This window comes from Eptatretus burgeri, chromosome 2, assembly GCF_056783735.1.
Source record: "Eptatretus burgeri isolate ZD-2024b chromosome 2, Ebu_testis_v1, whole genome shotgun sequence".
Classification (NCBI taxonomy): domain Eukaryota; kingdom Metazoa; phylum Chordata; class Myxini; order Myxiniformes; family Myxinidae; genus Eptatretus; species Eptatretus burgeri.
This window is the reverse complement of record NC_140962.1, coordinates 58336184-58358683: the sequence shown is the minus strand read 5'-3', so window position 1 is coordinate 58358683 and position 22500 is coordinate 58336184. Positions and strand designations below refer to the sequence as shown.

The window sequence follows — 22500 nt, the reverse complement described above, 5'->3', positions numbered from 1 at the left end:
GAAGAGTGAGGAAGGAGGGTGGGGGAAGCAAAGCCTCACCAAAAGTTGCTACACACCGGGAGGGGGGTGGGAGCGAGGAGGATTCGGGAAGGGAGGAGGGGGCAGTGGGGAGAGGGAAGGCGTTTGGAAGGAGGTAAGCATGAGGGGAGGGGTTATCGCACGAGGGAGGGGAGGGAGCATATGCACGCCAGAGAGGACTCGCCTACCCCGCCAGGGCACGGAGTCGCAGCCATGCGCGATCACGTCGACGAACGTGGGAGAGGGACTCGACGGCCCAAAGGGAATTCACCATTTTCTTTTCGGGGTTTTTGTATGGATCTTGTGGCGCCGTGTCTTGTAAAGTAGAACTGTGTAAGTGTTGCCGTGTGCACGCGTATTCGGTTGTAGCTCTGCATTGTTGTTTTTGTTTGGGTTGATATACGTGCATTTTGACTGTTTGGCTGTAAATTGTTTGCTCTCCGTGTGTCATGTAAATAAAGTGCTTGCATGTTGAACTGTGCCCGTTTCGCTTCGTCTCCTTCCTTTTAATTGACCCTCCATCCTGCTTCACGTAAAGGGTTCGTAGTGGGCTTAATACGCCCGATAATTAATCGGAACCGTCGAGGCCGACGATAACACCGCTCGGTTATCACTGTAGCACGAAACGGACCGCTTAAGCGGTTCGTGTCCGGAGTCGGCCTGCGGCGAGGTACGATCCCCCGGTCGACCATCCGCGCAGGTACTTCGGTAGATCGAATTTGGCGAGCAGGTGGGCAATTGGCACGGTCGTGGTGGGGTTAAACCCCCACCCGTGACTAGCTCCCGGCGTTGTTCCGAGAGGGTCATGACAGAATTGTCGGTTCTGGTGGGCGAGGCGGCCGCCATTCAAGTCGAGCGGCCGATCGCACGCCGGCGGGCACGAATTCGCAACAATATATATATATATATATATATATATATATATATATATATATATATATATATATATATATATATATATATATATATATATATATATATATATACGCGCCTGGTGTTGGCGCAGTGGTTAGGGCAGTGGCTTGGAATCCAAAAGGTCCTGAGTTCAAGTCCCGTTGGGCCGCTGAATTAATTAATTAATTGACTCAGCCTGTCATCCTTCCGAGGTCGGCGAAGTGAGTACCAGTGTACTGGGCCGGTGTATACCCCGGTTAAAATTGGTGTACCATATCCCTGTGTCGTAAGAGGCGACCAGGGTTGCGTCAGGAAGGGCATCCGGCGTAAAACATGTGCCAAATCACGATGCTGATCATATGGATGATCCGCTGTTGCGACCCCTCACGGGAGCAGCGGAAAGAAGATATATATATATATATATATATATATATATATATATATATATATATATATATATATATATATATATATGTGTCTCCTGTGCAGCCCCACCCATAAGCCTTCACAGAACTGCAAGCGATTATTTATTGGCGGGAACTATACACTCTGCGAACATGTCACGGTTTATCTGAACGATTTCCAACTTGCATGAATTGACTCCTGACTGGATGACATGCATGTTCGAACACACCACTTGTAAAACAGGATTACCTCTAAATTAGCCATCCAGGGATCCCAATTAAGCCCAAATGTCGCTGTGGCAAAATGATGGGAACAGAAAGCGTAACACATCTCTTTAGAAACAAATAATTCATTAAAGCACACGAGACAGATGGCACAGAACCCCGGACACAATGACAGACAGAAAACATAATAATTTATTGACTCAGCCCTCCCCCTCCCCTGACACTAAATCCCCAGCTGCAGGGAGTTCTGTCTGCCCAGTGGTGTCCTCCAAACACCAACCCAGATATCCAATCTACCACAGCCCAGGGACATTCGAAAGCCCACCTCCCACTCGTTGACAAACCACTTGGAGGCAGGACTTTCTTTCTCTCCCCCCCCCCGCCCTCCTCAGGTTTCTGCAGTGCTCACATGGTCTGCCAGTAACCCCATTCTGATGAAATCCCCAAAATGCAGACTCACTACGTACGTCCACTCATTTTTTTCCTTTGTTTTTTTTCTTTTTCTTTTCTTTTCACTTTTCCTTATTCTCTTCAATGTAATTCTTCCATCCAGGGTGTGGTGGAGTCTGCGGGCCCATGGGGAAGGGCATGGTGATGTTGCATGGTGGGCGTGATGATGGGAGGTGGCCGTGGGGGTCGGCAAGGGATATGAGGTGTGCGCGCCGTCTGAGGCGTCGTAGTAATGCTGGAGTCGGCCGGCTCGTGAGTGTACCGAGTACGGAATAAAGGGGAGCCGCGGGCACAGTACGCCCGCGCTCGCACTCGTGCAACACAGCCCGGCTCGACTGTTCCTCCGCTTCGTGTCTGCCTGCTAAGCATCTCCCATTTCAGTACAGTACAGTTGGCGAACGAGGATCTGCGGATCGGCGTGTGTAAGGGCGGTTCCAAGCTACGGAGCCAAGGGTCTCACGGAGCATGGCGGAAGGTCGCGGCACGGCACACGGACGTGTACCCGTGTTCGGGGGAGATGAGTTCGAGTTGTTTTCTGAACAGTTAGGTTACTACTTTCGGGCGAATGATGTAGAGGATGAAGAGAAACGCAAGGCGATCTTGCTCGCCTCGCTATCAATGGAGCACTACCGCCTGCTGAGTGATTTGGTGGCTCCAAATAGACCCAGTGATGATGTGCTATCCTTTCAGGACATCGTGGCGAAAATGAAGACCCACTTGGCGCCGGAGAAGGCGTTACATCTCGCGCGGTTCCAGTTCGATCATCTCGCTAAGGGTGGCGAGGAGCGCGTTGCGGACTTCGTAGCACGAGTGAAGCATTCGGCTGTGCCGTGCAAATTCACGGCAGAGGAGCGTCCGACAAGGCTCAGAGATCGTTTTATTTCTGGTCTGCGAGACGCGAAGATGGTAGCGGCTATCCTGCGATTAACCGACATCACATTCGACTCGGCGGTCGTGACTGCTTCGTCTGTCGAGCAGACGCTCACGGATGTCCGTGCCATTGCTGGCCAAGACGCAATGAGTAGCTCCAGCTGGAGTATGGCGGCTAATCCCGAAGTCCACGCGGTAACTGCACAAGTGCCGCGAGTCACGCAGCCCGGAGTCCGAGCAGTGGCTCAAGTGCCGCAGGTCGCAAGCGCGCCTGGCGGTGTGGGACGAGGGGCACCGCAGCACGGTCGCACCGGGAGCGAAGGGGCACCGCAGCACAGTCGCACCGGGAGCGAGGGGGCACCGCAGCATGGTCGCGCCTGGAGCGAGGGGGCACCGCAGCACGGTCGCACATGGAGCGAAGGGACTTTCCGCGGCTGCTGGGGGTGTGGGGGTCCGCACCTGCGACAAATGTGCCCGTATAAGAACACCGTGTGTTTGCATTGTCACAAGGTGGGACATTTGAAGCGTGTGTGTCGGATGGCGGGGGCCTCCGTTGGGGTCTTGGATGACGAGGTGCGAGAGGACCCCAGTGACCTGGAGATCGGCCTGCAACCGGGGCCTGACAATGCCGGCGAGCCAGAGCGGGAGATGCAACCACGGTTGAGTCTGTTTTCCGTTGGTTCGGAGATGACGACGCCTTTCACGGTTGAGGTCGAAGTGAATGGCCAACCGACTGTGTTTTGCGTGGATACCGGGGCAGCAGTGTCGGTCATGGATGAGCGGGCGGCTCGTGGTCTTCGCGGTATTCGCCTGGTCAAGACGGCCTTGTCGTTATACACGTACACCGGTGAGGCGATTGCACCGCTTGCGAGGGCCGACGTCTCAGTGCGCTACCGAGATCGATGCGCCCAGCTCTCGGTGTTCGTTGTACGAGGGGAGGGGCCCCCCCCTGTTGGGTCGAGACTGGCTGGCGCACCTCGGACTGGGTCTCCGGTTCGTACCTCCAGATGTGCCAGTACTCTCTTCGAGGCCTTCGTCGAGTACCGAGGGCGAGGCTCTGGCGGGCGGCGAGAGCCGTATCAGCTCTCGCGATGAGTTCCCGCGCTTCGCTCGCGATGAGTTCCCGCGCTGTGGCAGGGTTCGTGAGGCAATGCGTGTCGGTGTGGTGCAGGCAGCTTCGACAGGTGACGGTGAGCCCGTGGCGTTGGAGGGAGTCGCGAGTCACAACATCGAGTCGACAACCAAGAAGCGGACTCGTGATGCGGGTTGTGGGTTGTTGTTCATGGCATATGTGCTTTTCCTTGCTCTAGTGATGCAGTTTAATGTTGTTGAAATAAATGCCAGCAGTTCTCGTGTAAAAGTGGATGTGGCGGAGATCAGTCAATGGGAGTTGGATTATGATCAATGTGATGTAGGGGCTTCAGGGGCGGTGGTGGCGAATAAAAAGGTTGAGTTGGCCGTCCACTGTCCCGGGCCGCAGGTAATTGCTTTGTCATGTGCTGGGATTTTATCAAAAAAGCGTGCTGTACGGAAAAATGAATTTGCGATGCTTCGAATATTATTCGTAATGATTTATAACGAGCCTATGATTGCAGTGTGGTTTAGGTGGAGTTGCTCCCGTCTAGCGGCCGTGTGGGTCTCGGAGATCGACTCGGAACCAAGACTGGTGCCCTGGTCGGCGTTACCCCCACCTTTGATTGCGAGCGCAACTCGCTGTGTTCGCTCAAGGCCGTTGGGACGGGCGTTGGCGTCTCAACTGATTGTGGTGCGTGAGTTGTTTTGGCGCATTAAATGCATGTAGCCAGCGGCGCTGTTCAGTGCCCCCGGCCAAGGTCTAAGGCTGGCGCCACGACTTCCAGATAGCGGGCTGCCAGCCTCGGGATGTTTATCTACGTCGGGTCTGCCTGGGGGGAGTGGGCCGGAGGCGTTTGATGGGGCCGGAGGAGGTTGGCTCGAGAGGTCGTTACGACCTTGGCTAGGGTCATGTCAGCATGGGCCGCCTGGGGGCGTTTTTGCTGCATAATGCTGCTGTGCTTCTCATTTTGCTGCTTCATATCGGTAACGCGGTCAGACCTGACCTTTGCTGCTCCACTCGCTCGCATCGACACATTATATGATGTGGTGTGCTATTATACTTTGCTATTTTCATTTTATTTCCATGATTATTATACGAAGTCCTTCGTGTTCTGCATGCTTCTTATAATGGTAATCAGTTAATAATCATAGTTTTAGGGGGGAGGAGTGTGGTGGAGTCTGCGGGCCTATGGGGAAGGGCATGGTGATGTTGCATGGTGGGCGTGATGATGGGAGGTGGCCGTGGGGGTCGGCAAGGGATATGAGGTGTGCGCGCCGTCTGAGGCGTCGTAGTAATGCTGGAGTCGGCCGGCTCGTGAGTGTACCGAGTACGGAATAAAGGGGAGCCGCGGGCACAGTACGCCTGCGCTCGCACTCGTGCAACACAGCCCGGCTCGACTGTTCCTCCGCTTCGTGTCTGCCTGCTAAGCATCTCCCATTTCAGTACAGTACACAGGGCTTTAACCAGCTGTTCACCTCCATCTCAGGTCATCCCCCATCCATCCATGATATTTTTCTACCTTCATTAACCCCCCCAAGCTTACCTCTTTTTGGGTTACCCCCTCTCTTTCACCATCCTCACTTCTGCGATTGAGAGTTTGTGCCTGTATCTAACTTGTTCACCCCCTGTGTCCTCCCCCTTCCCTTGCTCTCATTCTTCCCCATGTCCTTTCTTCCTCCATTTCTCTTATGTTGTCCCTGTATTCTGCTGTTGGTGTGTTTTCTCTTCTCCCCACACCCTCCCTCTCTTTACTGTTCTTTTTGTTCTGGTATATTCTGGTCAATTGTGTGTTTGAGCGCCTCCATGAGCCTCGACTTTATATACAAAAAAGTTAAATGTAACTCAATCAGTTTTGGATCCCATTCATGTAGATTGTCGGAGCACAAACAGCGACTAATTTTATGTTGAAGGACAAATGTGGTGTAGACTTTTCAGGTGAGGGATGTTGAGGTCTGACACATAAAAGTAAGAAAACACATCTACACAATCACCAACTGAATACCACGAAAAGGCATATTTGCAGAAGACAGTTTAACCACATAAGTTACACCAATCCACCTCTCTATCTTACCAACATATGGGCTGGAAATTAAATAACTGATGGACAGACAGACAGATAGAAACTCCTATGACATGCCTTTTAGCTCAAATGGGCTGAGGGGTAAAACAAAAAAAAAGTGGTTTAACTTTTGCACATACATGATGTGCCTCTGTTGGCAGTGAAGGATATTTCCACTGTCACCATGATAGCTCGATTTTGTTTCATTGAAGCGTGTTTCTGTGTCACAGTCATTGTGTTTCTCGGACGGATGTTCGCATCATCAACAGAAACTCTGCTCCCAAGACAGACCCTTCCATCAGGCAGGGTTAGTGACTGTCATCTTGATGCTGAAATCTTTATGAGTGCAGCTATATCGATTCATATCGTGTTCCTTGCTTCCTTTTTTGGAAGGTGCCACATGGAATGTTTCTCATGAACATAAGATTAAATGATAACAGGCAGGCGAGCTAATTGGACAGAAAATTGGGTCAAAAATAGGACACAGAGTGTAGTAGCTTAGAAACATGTTAGGATGGAAGGTCGAAACTAAAAGCATGTTTTAAAATATGAATTGTACTGAAATCTGATTGGGTGGAGGTATGCCCTTGATCACCATTATCATGATTAAAGGTCCATCTCCATATTTTGTGTTGAAAGTTGAGAAAAAATTAGTGAGAAAATTAGGAAAGTGGGAAAAGATAGAAGAAGAGAAGGGCAGCTATATAAATTTTGGAGAATGGGGAGGTGGTGGGGGGATAAGGGTGAAGAAGGTACAAACTCGAAGGGCACTTGGTAGAGTGCATACCTCTGCCATGTAATGCCTGATCCACAAGAACATATCAGGCCAAATACATTTTTGAAATGTAATGCTATTCAGTATTGTATCGTTTTTGGCCCTTTCCCTCAATGGTGAAGAATCACTTTAAAAATTAAATAATTCTCGTATCCGGATCCGGATTCGGATCTTCACCAAAATCGAATCAATTGTTCCTTGTCCCACACCCAACATGTCCATCAAGTTTCATCCAAATCCGTCCACAACTTTTTGAGATATCGTGCGATATATCGTTTTTGGCCCGATCTCTCGATGGTGAAGAATCACTTGAAAAATTCGAGTACCCCGATCCAGATCTGGATCTTCACCAAAATCGAATCAGTTCTTCCTCGTCACACACCAACCTGTCCACAAAATTTCTTCTGGATCTGTCCACAACTTTTTGAGATATCCTGTGCACAAACAAACAGACAAACAGACAGAAAGGGGTGAAAACATAACCTCCTTCACCTTCGGTGGCAGAGGTAATAAAGGGATGAGATAGAAGGGATGTGTGGACCTTATGGTGGGTGAAGAGGTGCGTAGTTTTCAGAAATGTAGCCATTTAAAAAAATCTAATTACAGCATATAGATAACTTCAATGTATTTGTTACAAATGACATGAGGAGAATTTGGAATTGGGTCTGTGTCATACTAAGATCTGGATTGGCATGCATGTGCACTCTGATATTGTTGTTACACATTAGCTTTTGACAGTATCCAAAAGCAAAGTCAAGAATTGTAGCAATGCTTATTGTGTTGGTTGTTCTCATTCTGAGATTGTGATTGTATGCAAATTAAAGGCCTTGTGACATATTTAAGTTTTCAAACGATGTTAAATTGGGATCTTAAAAAACATTAATATACCAATACACGAATATATTTTTTTATGAAAATGACTGTTTTTGCACACAATTCCTTTCATGAGTAAAGTGCAAAAATGGGTGGAGCTGTGGTTGGGAATCATCTAGCTTGGCAGAGTTTCGTCTGGAACTTGGTCTGTTCATGATCAGGTTTGAGCAGGAGCATAGTGCCATGCATTTGATGCGCTGGGAGGTTTGATGAGTCCAGGGAGTTTTATTGAGCCACCTGGGTCCTTTTACATTGTGATGATCTTTGCTGCTCAATATTTGTTAATCCTTTCTTGTTTTCACCCACCACAGACTCATCGTCAAGTGAGTAATAATGCATTATTGTCTCTGTTTGATCGTATTATCGGCAGTGGGCGATTTCTGCATTTTAACGTTCATAACGATCGCCATTCTTTTACCATGTGAATTGCTCTTTTCTCTGTTTTTGATTGTGATTGTGGCTTGGCAAACATCGATTGGGTTGTTTGTTTTGTGTTTGCAGTCACTGTTATGTTAAAGGAAGCAGTTACAACATAACCTTTCTGTACCTGCACTTGACATTTCTTTATATTGTTGCGGATTCGCGCCCGCCGGCGTGCGAACGGCCACGTAACTCGAATCGCGGCACGTCGCCCACCGGACGGACAATCCCGTCGTGACCCTCTCGGACTAACGCCGGGAACTAGTCACGGGTGGACCTTTCGGCCTCACCACGATCGTGCCAATCGGCCCCCCGCGTGGGATAGGGTTGCTCGCCAAATTCGACCTACCTAAGTACCCACACGGAGGGTAGACCGGGCGATCGCACCTCGCCGCAGGTCGACTCCGGACACGGGCCACTTTAAGCGACCCGTTCCGTACTATCGGGATAACCGAGCAGTGTTATCGTCGGCCTCGACGGTTCGATTAATTATCGGGCGTTTTAGCCCACGACCAACCCTTTACGTGAAGTAAGATGGAGATTCAATAGAGGAAAAGACGAAGCGAAGCGGGAAAACAGTTCAACATAAAGCACATTTATTTCACGATGAACGGAAAGCACACATATACAATTACACCAAAAGCAAATGTAAAAGAAGAAGAAGAAACACAATATTACACAAAAAGCAAATATAAAAGAAGAAGACAATGCAGAGCTATCCGACTACCGAGCACACGGCAACACTTATACAATTTTACTTCACAGATGGCGCCGACAACACATATACCCAAAGCAAAAGAAAAAGGACCACCCTCAAGGATGAGGGGGGTAGGCGGGCCTGGGGCCGAGACCGCGTCGGGCCTACCCGTCTGATGATGAGACGCAAAGTGGCGGTGGCGCCCCGACTCCGCGGGCCTCGCGGACAGTGTCTGGTGGGGGGTGGGAAAGGGGCCCCCTTGTCGCACTATCTCAGCGCGGGGGGAAACAGGAGGGGGTTGCTGATGCTCGGGGGAAAGGAGGATGTCTCCCTGTCTCGGGTCCCGCGACGAGCGTCTCCACCACGACCTCGGTCGCGCCGCCGGCCTCTCCCTCCGCAGTTCCCCGAATCGGACGCGAGCACCCCCTCAACCGCCTTTGCCACCGCCGCCTCTCCACAGCTTCGTCCGATCGCCCTCTCCGTCTCCTCTCTTGACTCGTCCCAACTCTTCACTGGCTCCGCGAACTCCCAACTCCGAACTGCCTCGACTGACGAACGCAGCCGTTTATATGCCCCGTGGCTTCGCCCCTTCACCTTTGACCCTTTACCTCCGACCCTTCACCTCTAACTGGCTCCCCATTGGACCGAGGAAAAGTGGGCGTGAATGCTTTTTGATCCATGAATTTGCATATAGCGACCACGCTCCAACGCCCTGGAGGCGGGGCCAAATCGCCCCACGCTCACCGATAGGACGGAACAGAAGTGGGCGTGAGTCGTTTTTGATCCGTTTTCTTCAGAAAGTCTGTGATGTTTCTGAACACGCTGCTCGGTGCGCGCCCTGCACGAGTCCAGTATCGGTGCCCACAAGTGGCGCAAGAATGGTGGTGATGCGATGGTGGCGAGTTGTGACGGTAAAGGTCGTGGCTGTTGTTGTGAAGCGGCGTTGTGGTTGGTGGTTGTGTGATGGCTGTTGAGACGTGGTTGGTGGTGGTAGTAATGGCGGCTGGTCCAAAATAAAGATAGTAAAAGAAAAACGGCTATCCTGAAGAGTCGCAGCCCGGCTGAATGACATTTATTCCCTCGAAACAACGGGTTTGGGCCTAACTACACATATACTTACAGAGATATCTCACCTAAGGGACCTGAATGGTGGTTTGTGAATTTCGTCAACCACAACAATATCATGAATTGCACTTGCCGGTGGAATTATAGTGACCGTTCGCTCCGAGATACGCTTTAACTGAAGCCAGTACATGAGGGGTTATGTATTGATTCGTTCTCTTAATGAATGTTAGCAGAAGTGCTTTTTAATGCCAGTTAGTAACGACAAGGATCAGTTTTATAGGAAGCTCCTTGTCGTCTTAGCCCCGTATCTGTCTCTTCCCTCTGTAATTACCTGTAATTGTTCCCCATTGTTATTTCTCATCTCCGCCAAAAACCCCTCCCCATACGTTCTGCCTGCACATGGCATGTCCACATGTGTGAGCCCCAGACAGTCTTCATTGTGATCACCATTCCACTCTGGCGATTTCATTGCTATGAGAGTGCGTGCACAGCACTTATGGAGCGGGTGAAGCCTCAAAACAGAGGGCCTGGGGGGCTGTTGCTATATAAGCCAGCCACACTCAAATGCTAGGAGTCAAGAGGGAGAGTTTGGAGAGACCCGAGAAGAGAGTCAGTTCCACAGTCGGAAAACGTCACGGTCATCAAGTCGGTGACTGTGGCACTTGAAGGAGCAGAGATGTCAGTGGGAGCATCCTGCATGAGTGTAGAACCTGACCCACATGCGTGCCCATGTTATGCCTCCTGACATTCCTCAAAAAGGGAAGACCACTAAAATCTTTACCTCATCCATTCTGTGGTATTCATTTGGCTATCCTGTTCCCTGAACGAGTCTGTGCGTGATAAGTTTAGTTGAAGGTTTAGGCATTTCTGTCTCGTTGAGTTTGCCAGCAGGTTTCCATGTTGTCTTTATTCATTGATTTCATTGCTGTGTCCCCAACCTCATAATTTATTCAACCTGTTATTACCCCGCACAAGCGAAGCGAAAAGTGGGGTTAAGCAATTGCTTCATGTCTATCTGTCTTATTAGTTTATGATCGAGGAACAACTTATTTAAATTGAATGATTATATTTTGGACACTAATCGGAAGACATGCCTGCCGTTTACCAGTTCTTTCGTTCTGAATTTGTCCCAATCACACATGTGTAGAGAGGAGTGAGATAATATTTTTATTCTGTCTGCCTGCCTGGCAGTCAAACAAAATTGAAAACCATTCCAAACAGGGAACTTACTGTTTTTAAAGACATGATAAGGGCCCCCTTCCCCAGGCACGAATAACGAATGCAACATGTTAGAAAGGGTGATTTAATAGACACTGCGTAAAACGGTGTTAAAACCCAGAATTGATTTATTTACATGTCTTTAAACCTTTTAAAATCTTTATTTCAATTGAATTATAAAGGTACTTGAACAATCTAGAACACAAATAGCCTTCTAAATACATCCAAGAACCTCCAGTTTTGCAGTACTTGGACATTGGGTGGTGTTTAAGTGTGGTTGGTGTATGAGACTACTTCAATAGCGCTAAACTTCCAGATTTTTTAAACGATCTTTAAAATCATTATTGTATTAAAATTGAAGTATACAGTTGAAGATTGAGCAGGGCATCATGCTCAATGAACTCAAGTTTTAAAAGTGTATTCACGGTTGACTTTGATCCATGGAATCGTCCTCCAGCATTACCAATTTTCCCAATAAAACTGTATGTGTACCCTGAAAACAAACTAATTAATCATAAACACACCGCAAATGAAAGATTCCAGGTGTACATATCTCCTCTTCTCGGCGCCTCGATAGTTAGTTAATCTCTGGTGGTTTCATGTCACCTGTCTGGGAAGCTGAGTTTGTTACTTGCAAAATCGAAGATTTTTCACGTATAATGGTTGGTCGATTTTGTTATTCTGTTTGTTTGTTTGTCTGTCTGTTTATCGCCTACACATCACAATTTTAAACTGATGTTCACAAAACTTCACCACATTGTCGAGTTTGTCATAAGGAAGAAGCCTATGGTTTTTTGAGGTCAAAAGGTCAACATAAGCCAAAGGTCAACAACTTAGGTGAGATTTCTAAAATGCTCAATTTTCATCCAATTGACTTGAAATTCGAAGAGGATTTATATTTCAGGTCGGTGAATTCAACCACCAATTATTTTTGAGTTCAACCTTGACCAAAAGGTCAGCATTGGCCCAAAGGTCAACAACTACTTAAGGTGGTATTTCAAAAATCCTCAATTTTCATCCCATTGACTTGAAATTTGAAGAGGATTTTCATTTTGGGTCACGGTATTCAACCAGCCAATTATTTTTGAGGTCAAATTTGTTTTATGGATTTTGCAAGAATTGTGCTCTGCATGATGTCTTCTTCTTTTTTACATTATCAGAGAGTGCGCTAGCACTCTATATGTAGAGATGCATTGGAAAATAATGTCGGTCCCACTCGCTATATACAAAACTAAAATTGGCGTATCTTCTCTAAAAAGTCGCTTAGGCTACCTATGAGAGCCTACTTGGTCTGTTGAGCTAATTGTCTTGGCAGGGATCACTTTTCACTACACCAGACCATGGCAAAAGCAAAAAAATCAAGATTGGTCAAAACTGCAAAATCTTCTCTCGTTCATCATAATCGTAATTATAATAATAACAAAAATAATTTGTCATCATCTTCAGACGGCGTATTTCCGAGCTGCCTCTCGTAATGGCAATGACTCTTATCTGGTCCCATCCGACAGAGTTTCACTTTGTGCAGCACCCTTCGCTGTCATAATTTTAATAGCTTAAAAGGATTGCCGTTTCAGAGATGCTCTGACCCAGTCGTTTGGCCATAACAATTTGGCCCTTGTCAAAGTCGCTCAGGTCTTTACTCCTGCCCATTTCTCCTTCATCCAACACATCAACTTCAAGAACTGACTGTTCACTTGCTGCCTAATATATCCCACCCCTTGACAGGTGCCATTGTAACAAGATAAACAATGTTATTCACTTCACCTGTTAGTGGTCATAATGTTTTGGCTCATCAGTGTATATTGAGTGAAGAAAAAATTTACGAACGTGCTAAAATTAACCAGCTTCATTGAGTTGTATGATTTAATGCATTCACTGCTGGACCTCGCGCCCTGTCCCCGACAGGGACTGTCGATCCATAGCGTCTTCCAGATCTGTGTCTATATTTTCAGACATTTTGTGAGGTGCTCTACAGGGAACCAAAGCAAGTCTGGTAAAAAACGGACGTTTTAAAAAGAAAGTTATAACATTTGCACGGACCCCGAACCGATGAAGCACGTGATGTGCACAGACAAGCAGGCAAAATGGTGGATTTTCTGCAATGTTTATTTCACAGATGATTGAATTTTAAGATTTCTCCATGGCTGTTCTGCATTAAGCAGCAATGCTTTCGTGGATAAAGTCATTTTATTTCATTAATTAATTTTATTCAATTATCTTCTGTGTGCGTGGTGAAGACTGGCTTTAAAGTTAATGGGATCCTTTCTGGTATGCAGTGACAGCCTGGCCAACCGTTCCTTCTCAACCATTGAATTGGAGTGTTTGCATGAGTGCTTAAGCCACTTGCCGAGCACCCATTGTCAAAAGCAACAATGATTGCCTGCATGGACATAGTAGTGGCCGATATGGGAACAATGATGGCCGATATGGGCATACAGTGATAGTGTCAAAATGCCTGGTGTTGGCTTAATGGTGAGGGTGGTGGGCTTGTGATCCAAGGATCCTGAGTTCAAATCCCCCTCAGCTGTTGAATTAATACCAGGTGGGGTTGACTCTGCCTCTCATCCTTCTGAGGTCGGCAAAATGAGTACCAGCATACTGGTATCCTGTGTTGGAGTGGTGACCCATCCAGGATTGTGCCCAATAGCCCAGGAGACTGCTTAGGCAGCACCAACGCTCTGCACAGAGTATGGTCCTGATGGATGGATGGATGGATGGATTGTCGATAGTGGAACTGCACTTCGTCACCCTGAGGGAGTGGTTTGCGCTCCGTTACCTGAGCGAGTAGTTCGCGCTCCGTCACCCTGAGCGAGTGGTTCGCGCTCCGTCACCCTGAGCGAGTGGTTCACGCTCCGTCACCCTGAGCGGGTGGTTCGCGCTCCGTCACCCCGAGTGGGTGCATTGCACTCCGTCACCCTGACCGGGTGGTTCGCGCTCCATCATCCCGAGCAGGTAGTTCGCGCTCTGTCACCTCAAGCGGGTGGTTCGCGCTCCTTCACCCCGAGCAGGCAGCTCGCGCTCCGTCACCCCGAGCGGGTGATTCGTGCTCCTTCACCCCGAGCAGGCAGCTCGCGCTCCGTCACCCCGAGCGGGTGGTTCATGCTCCTTCACACCGAGCAGACGGCTCGCGCTCCGTCACCACGAGCGGGTGGTTCACGCTCCTTCACCCCGTGCAGGCGGCTCGCGCTCCGTCACCCCGAGCGGGTGGTTCATGCTCCTTCACACCGAGCAGGCAGCTCGCGCTCCGTCACCGTGAACGGGTGGTTCACGCTCCTTCACCCCGAGTAGGCGGCTCGCGCTCCATCAGCCCGAGCGGGTGGTTCACGCTCCTTCACCCCGAGTAGGCGGCTTGCGCTCCCTCACCCCGAGCGGGTGGTTCACGCTCCTTCACCCCGCGTAGGCGGCTTGCGCTCCGTCACACCGAGCGGGTGGTTCGCGCTCCGTCACCCTGAGCAGGCGGCTCGCGCTCCATCACCCCGAGCGAGTGGCTCGCGCCCCTTCACCCCGAGCGAGCGGCTTGCGGCCCGTCATTATATATATATATATATATATATATATATATATATATATATATATATATATATATATATATATATATATATATATATATATATATATATATATATATATATATATATATATATATATATATATATATATATTGTTGCGAATTCGCGCCGGCCGGCGTGCGATCGGCCACGTAACTCGAATCGCGGCACGTCGCCCACCGGACGGACAATTCTGTCGTGACCCTCTCGGACTAACGCCAGGAGCTAGTCACGGGTGGGCCTTTCAGCCTCATCCCGATCGTGCCAATCGGCCCCCCGCGTGGGATAGGGTTGTTCGCCAAATTCGACCTACCTAAGTACCCACGCGGAGGGTAGACCGGGCGATCGCACCTCGCCGCAGGTCGACTCCGGACACGGGCCACTGAAGCGACCCGTTCCGTACTATCGGGATAACCGAGCGGTGTTATCGTCGGCCTCGACGGTTCCGACTAATTATCGGGCGTATTAAGCCCACTACCAACCCTTTACGTGAAGCAAGATGGAGATTTAATTAAAGAAAAGATGAAGCGAAACGGGAAAAACAGTTCAACATAATGCACATTTATTCCACGGCACACGGAGAGCACACATATACAATTACAACAATTATGCACCAAAAGCAGATGTAACAAAAGAAACACAACAATGCAGATCTACTACCGACTACGCGAGCACACGGCAACACTTACACAGTTTTACTTTACAGACGGCGCCAACAACACATTTACTCAAAAGCAAAAGAAAAGGGCCACCCTCAAAGACAAGGGGGCAGACGGGGCCTGTGGGCCGCGAGACCGGGTGGATCCTACCCGTGTCTTTGTGGTTGCGCGGTGGCGCTCCGACTCCGCGCTCCTTCGCGGGTTTCGTTGGCACTGCTTGGAGTGGGGTGGGAACGGGGCCCCCCTTTCCGCACTATCTCAGCGCGGGAGGGGGGGGAGGGGGGGAATTGTTGATGCTCTGGGGAAAGAGGATAGCTGGCTTGCTTGGGTCCCGCGACGAGCGACTCCACTGCGAGCTCATCGCCGACCGCCGTCTTCCTTGCCTCGGACCCGAGCTATCCGGTCCCCTCTGCAATTCTCCTCAGCCGACTGCAGCAAATCACCTCGACCGCGCTCCAGGCTCCAGGCTTCCTCACTCTGCAGCTCCCCGACAGACTCCGAACCCTGACAGACTCCGACCTCCGACAGACTGACTCTCCTCCAGACCCGACTTGACTGCCCAAATTTGCCCTGTGCTCAGCGCTTTATAGTCCGGCAGGAGAACCCATATGCAAATTTCAGGATCAGAACGAGCTCGGGGGTGGAGCCACGCTCGCCCATTGGACGGAGAAAAAGGGGCGTGAATCTCCCCTGATCCTCGAATTTGAATATATCGATTCTACTCCGACGCGCCTGGAGGCGGGGCCAAACCGCCCCGCGCTTGCTGATTGGACGGATCAGAAGTGGGCGTGTATCATTCCTGATCCGACTTTTCCTCGGAAAGGCCGCACTTTGCACCCGCGGCTCAGCGCGCGTCCCGCACGAGGCCAGGACAGCCTGACGCTCGGTGCCCACAAGCGGTGCGGGAATGGCCGCAGAAGGAGAGGCGATGGTGGTGGAGGGTTTAAAGTGGTGGTCCATGGCCATGGTGACGTTTGGAATGGCGGTGATGCGATGTTTGCGGGAGCGAGTTGTGAAGGTAAAGGTCGTGGCTTTTGGCATTGTTGTTGTTGTGAAGCGCGTTGCGGTTGGTGGTTGTTGTGTGATGGCGGTTGAGACGTGGTTGGTTCAAAATAAAGATAGAACAGAAAAACGGCTATCTCAAAGGGTCGCAGCCCGAATGGATCACATTTATTCCCTCTAAACAACGGGTTTGGGGCTAACTACACATGTACTTACAGAGATATCTCACCTACAGGACCTGAATGGTGGTTTGCGAATTTCCACAACCGCAACAATATATATATATATATATATATATATATATATATATATATATATATATATATATATATATATATATATATATATATATATATATATATATATATATATATACATATATACACACATCTACTCTACCAGTCTATAGTTTTAGAACACCCCCATTTTTCCAGTTTTTGCTGAAATTTAAGCAGTTTAATGTTTCAATGTACTCTGAAATTAAAGCGTAGAACAAATATACAATTGCAGATAAAAAAGAAATCTTGGAATGGTTTTTTTGAACAAAATTTAATCAATTTTTGTCTCATCAAAGTATCCACATTTTGCAGATATAACAGCCGAACATATTCGTGGCATTTTTTTCTACAATGGCAATCAAATATTGTTCGGAAAGTTTTTTTTTCCCAACAGAAGTTCCCACAAATGTGTTGCACTTGTAGGTTGTTTTGCTTTCACCCTTCTGTCCAGTTCATCCCAAAGCAGCTCAATGGGGTTTAAGTCTGGAGACTGTGCTGGCCATTCCATGATTTAAAGTCTACCGTCTTGTTCTTTTCTTCGAAGGAGGTTCTGACATCGCCTGGAGGTATGTTTTGGGTCGTTAACTTGCTGTGGGATGAACCCCTGACCAAATAGGCGTAGACCAGAGGGTATTGCATGATGCTGCAAAATGCTGTGGTAGCCCTTTTCGTTCAGGTCCCAGGCACTCTGTGCAAGTTGCCGACTCTGGATCCAGCAAAAGAGCCCCAGATCATCACGCTTTGTTCTCCATGTTTGACAGATGGTGGCACACACTGAGGACCCATCCTTTCGCCGACTCGACGGCGTACAAAAACCCTGCGTGAGTAACCGAAGATTTCAAATTTTGATTCATTGGTCCATAAGACCTTCCAGTTTTCAGTCATCTACTGGCGGTGCTTCATGGTTCAGGCAAGCCTCTTTTTCTTATTTTGCCATCTTAGCAATGGCTTTCTTCCTGCCACTCGACCTGTCAAACCTGCAGCTCAAAGTCTTCTCTTCACAGTTGAAACTGAGACTTCCTTACTTTGACCAGTGTTAAGCTGTGCTTGAAGCTGCTGTCCTTTGAGTCGCCTATCACGCAAGCTGTTGACTCTCAGAAACTTGTCTTCTGATTGTGTTGTGGCTTTGGGTCTGCCAGACCTCTTCCTGTCAGAGTTTCCTACAGTTTCCAAGTGCCTTTTGATTGTGTGGGAAACTGTACTCACCAACACCTCGGCCTGCTTTGCAATTTCTCCAAAGGAAAGACCTACACTTTTAAGGGTTTTAATGGTCTGTCTGTCTTCCTTTGTTAATTCTCTTTTTCTCACCATTATGATAGCAATATACTACTCCTGCAGTGCAATATTGTCCAAATAATGCTTCAGAAGGTGTAGCAACACAGTCTGTTCCAACACTGCTTTTATACAGACAAAGGGTTTGTAACTAATCACCAAAAGTTGGGACACCTGTAGGAATTGTTTGCATCAACTTTCAAGGTTTAATTTACTTCCATTGCTGCATAACAGCTGCAGTTGCTAACCCTTTACTTGTTCACTGAAAAGGGCCTTTGTTATAAACTCTGAAATTTACATTACTTTTCAGTTTTCGGCGACTTAAACTTCTTCTTTTTAACCTCTGGCAGTTTACCGCGAAGCTTTATACCATTTCAGGTTATTCACTGGACTTGAACTGCTTAAATTTCAGTAAAAACTGAAAAATGGGGGTGTTCTAAAACTTTTGACTGGTAGGGTATATTTATTATTTTATATCTACATTCTATATTTATTATGTTATGTATATATGCATATTATATTGTATTATATTTTTATGTTATATTCTGTTATATATTTTATATTTTTATATATATATATATATATATATATATATATATATATATATATATATATATATATATATATATATACTGGAAATAGCCTGGTGTTGGCGCAGTGGTTAGGGCAGCGGCTTGGGATCCAAAAGGTCCTGAGTTCAAGCCCCGTTGGGCCACTGAATTAATACACCAGGGGGTTGACTCAACCTGTCATCCTTCCGAGGTCGGCGAAGTGAGTACCAGTGTACTGGGCCGGTGTATACCCCGGTTAAAATAGGTGTACCATATCCCTGTGTGGTCCGAGGCGACCAGGGTTGCGTCAGGAAGGGCATCCGGCGTAAAACATGTGCCAAATCACTATGCGGATCATACGGATGATCCGCTGTGGCGACCCCTAACGGGAGCAGCCGAAAGAAGAAGAAGAAGAAGAAGAAGAAGATATACTGGAAATAAAATGGTAAAGAGCTCTCGAAAGATGTCAAAGATCGAATCGTTGCCCGACATGAAAAAAAATACAGTCCTCACTGTCTACCTACTTTTGCAGCCCCCTATGTACATACATATATATATATATATATATATATATATATATATATATATACATATATATATATATATATATATATATATATATATATATATATATATATATATATATATATATATATATATATATACAGTGGGGAGAACAAGTATTTGATACACTGCCGATTTTGCACGTTTTCCCACTTACAAAGCACATAGAGGTCTGTAATTTTTATCATCGGTACACTTCAACTGTGAAAGACGGAATCGAAAACAAAAATCCTGAAAATCACATTGTATGATTTTTAAATAATTACTTTGCATTTTATTGCATGAAATAAGTATTTGATCACCTACCAACCAGTAAGAATTCTGACTCTCACAGACCTGTTAGTTTTGTCTTTAAGAAGCACTCCCATTCTCCACTCATTACCTGTTTGAACTCGTTATCTGCATAAAAGACAGCTGTCCACATTCAATCAATCAGACTCCAACCTCTCCACAATGGGCAAGACCAGAGAGCTGTCTTAGGACATCAGGGACAAAATTGTAGACTTGCACAAGGCTGGGATGGGCTACAGGACAATAAGCAAGCAGTTTGGTGAGAAGGCAACAACTGTTGGCGCAATCATTAGAAAATGGAAGACGTTCAAGATATAACAGTCAATCTCCCTCGGTCTAGGGCTCCATGCAAGATCTCACCTCGTGGAGCCTCAATGATCATGAGAAAGGTGAGGGATCAGCCCAGAACTACACGGCAGGACCTGGTCAATGACATGAAGAGAGCTGGGACCACAGTATCAAAGAAAACCATAAGTAACACACTATGCCGTCATGGATTAAAATCCTGCAGCGCACGCAAGGTCCCTCTGCTCAAGGCAGCGCATGTCCAGGCCCGTCTGAAGTTTGCCAATGACCATCTGGATGATCCAGAGGAGGAATGGGAGAAGGTCATGTGGTCTGATGAGACCAAAATAGAGCTTTTTGGTTTAAACTCCACTCGCCGTGTTTGGAGGAAGAAGAAGGATGAGTACAACCCCAAGAACACCATCCCAACCGTGAAGCATGGAGGTGGAAACATCATTCTTTGGGGATGCTTTTCTGCAAAGGGGACAGGACGACTGCACCGTATTGAGGGGAGGATGGATGGGGCCATGTATCGCGAGATCTTGGCCAACAACCTCCTTCCCTCAACAAGAGCATTGAAGATGGGGCGTGGCTGGGTCTTCCAGCATGACAACGACCTGAAACACACAGCCAGGGCAACTAAGAAGTGGCTCCGTAAGAAGCATCTCAAGGTCCTGGAGTGGCCGAGCCAGTCTCCAGACCTGAACCCAATAGAAATCTTTGGAGGGTGCTGAAAGTCTGTGTTTCCTCGCGACAGCCCCGAAACCTGAAGGATCTGGAGAAGATCTGCATGGAGGAGTGGGCCAAAATCCCTGCTGCAGTCTGCAAACCTGGTCAAGAACTACAGGAAACGTCTGATCTCTGCAATTGTAAACAAAGGTTTCTGTACCAAATATTAAGTTCTGTTTTTCTGATGTATCAAATACTTATTTCATGCAATAAAATGCAAATTAATTATTTCAAAATCAAACAATGTGATTTTCAGGATTTTTGTTTTAGATTCCGTTTTTCACAGTTGAAGTGTACCTATGATAAAAATTTCAGACCTCAACGTGCTTTGTAAGTGGGAAAACCTGCAAAATCGGCAGTGTATCAAATACTTGTTCTACCCACTCTATATGTATATGTATATATTCGTCCCAAGGTCAAGGTCACAAGGTTACAAACTTAGAAAATTGCGAATTTTGACATAAAAATCATACGATCGCCCAAACTTTGAGAGTTAGGATGACAATATTTTTTATGCATAATCTTGAGGTCATTCCCCACCTAAAGTCTTGAAACCATTTTGCTCTATCTTGAATACCTTGCCTGTGGCGCCCCCTTCAAGTTTGTTTTTATGCTGATTTCATCAAAGTATGGATAATCCGAGGAGTGCGAAATGCCATATAGCCTATATGACGTTATATTGTTCCTGGAATGTTCCAGAGGAAGTTTTGCACCAAAGGTCATAATCCTTGACCTTTGACCTTGAAATTTCACAAAGGTCAAATTTTCAAAGTTGTGGGAATCGAACCGGGTTTTTGACCTTCTTCGACGAACTAACTCCATTAAGCTATAGCACGTATTCCGTTTCCTTATTTTAATGTCCACAACATTGTTTTGTGACCTTTAAAGGTTATGCAAAGGTCAAATTTTTAAAGTTGTTGAACGAAACCGGGTTTTCGACATTTTGCAGCTAATAACCTGTCCACATCCACCTGCTAATAACCTCGTACCACATCATGTTGATCATTTTTATAACTTGGTCAAACATTATCACATTGTCTCATCCTTGACTTCTGAAAGAATCTACATCGTCAAATACCAATCGTGAACCATCGTCGTCTTCAGACTCGTATAATATTATGTTTATGTTATATTATATTTATATTTTATTTTGTATGTATATTATGTTTATATATAAGTTTTATGTTTATAATATATTATGTTTAAATTATATATATATATATATATATATATATATATATATATATATATATATATATATATATATATACACATACATATATATTATATCTATTATATGTATTATTTATATATATATATATGTTATATTATATATATATATATATATATATATATATATGTATAATATTATTTTATCTATATATTATATTGATATAATATATATTATATGTTACATTATATTTGTATGATATATATTTTATATAGATTTTCTACATTTTTTGTTGTGTATATATGTATATATATATGTATTTTATATTATATTTTATGTACAGTATCTCACAAAAGTGAGTACACCCCTCACAAATATGTTAATAATTCAGTGTAACTTTTTAAGCAGCTGTGCTCGAAGCAAAAGCCTCGAGTTGATGACAGAGTAGACATTCTGCAATATGTATGCAGGCACAAAACTGCCATTCCATAAAAATAATGTGGTATATCATGAATATTTCTGAAAGAGGAGGCAACAAAATTTGGTACACCCCTGCTATTGTCTGCACAAGAAGTAAGTCAAGCATGGTAAAACAGCTTCCATTTTCATCATTTTCTGTATATTTAAGTCAAAGAGTGTTGAAGGTACAAATATGCACCAAACAATACACACAATTTCCATAGAGCTGCAACATCCCTGGTATGTTAAAAGTGAAGAAGTGCACTCAATGCAGTAATTGTCTATCTGCTTGCTGAAGAAATACTGTATTAATCACCACTGAGAAAGCAGCCTGGCTCCTCATGGTAAAGAGCTCTCGTAAGATGTCAAAGATCGAATCGTTGCCCAACATAAAGATGGCTAAGGATACAAGAAGATCAGTGCTTCTTTGAAAGTAAGCCCCAACACTGTGGCCAAGGTCATCCAGAGGTTTTGCAAGAAGTGTACAACAATGAGTTGCACTCGCCAGGGCAGACCAGCAAAGATGACTGCATGTACTATTCTAAAAGTTCAGAATCTAGTCCTCCAAGACAGACGACAAAGTGCCGCCAAGATTGCTGAAGAAATTTCTGTAGCTTCTGGCCAGTCTGTTAGTGAGCAAACCATACG

The 22500-nt window shown here is 46.4% G+C and overlaps 1 protein-coding gene across 13 annotated transcripts in view; it reads left to right on the top strand.

Annotated features, from left to right (window-relative positions):
• The window catches only part of ARID4B (AT-rich interaction domain 4B), a 234781-nt gene that overhangs the window by 107584 nt on the left and 104697 nt on the right, over nt 1-22500 (top strand). For all 13 annotated transcript variants that reach the window (XM_085869446.1, XM_085869443.1, XM_085869444.1 and 10 more), the window contains one exon: nt 6226-6302. In XM_085869446.1, coding sequence (XP_085725572.1) covers nt 6226-6302 — 77 coding nt within the window. The remainder of the gene's footprint in view (nt 1-6225; nt 6303-22500) is intronic.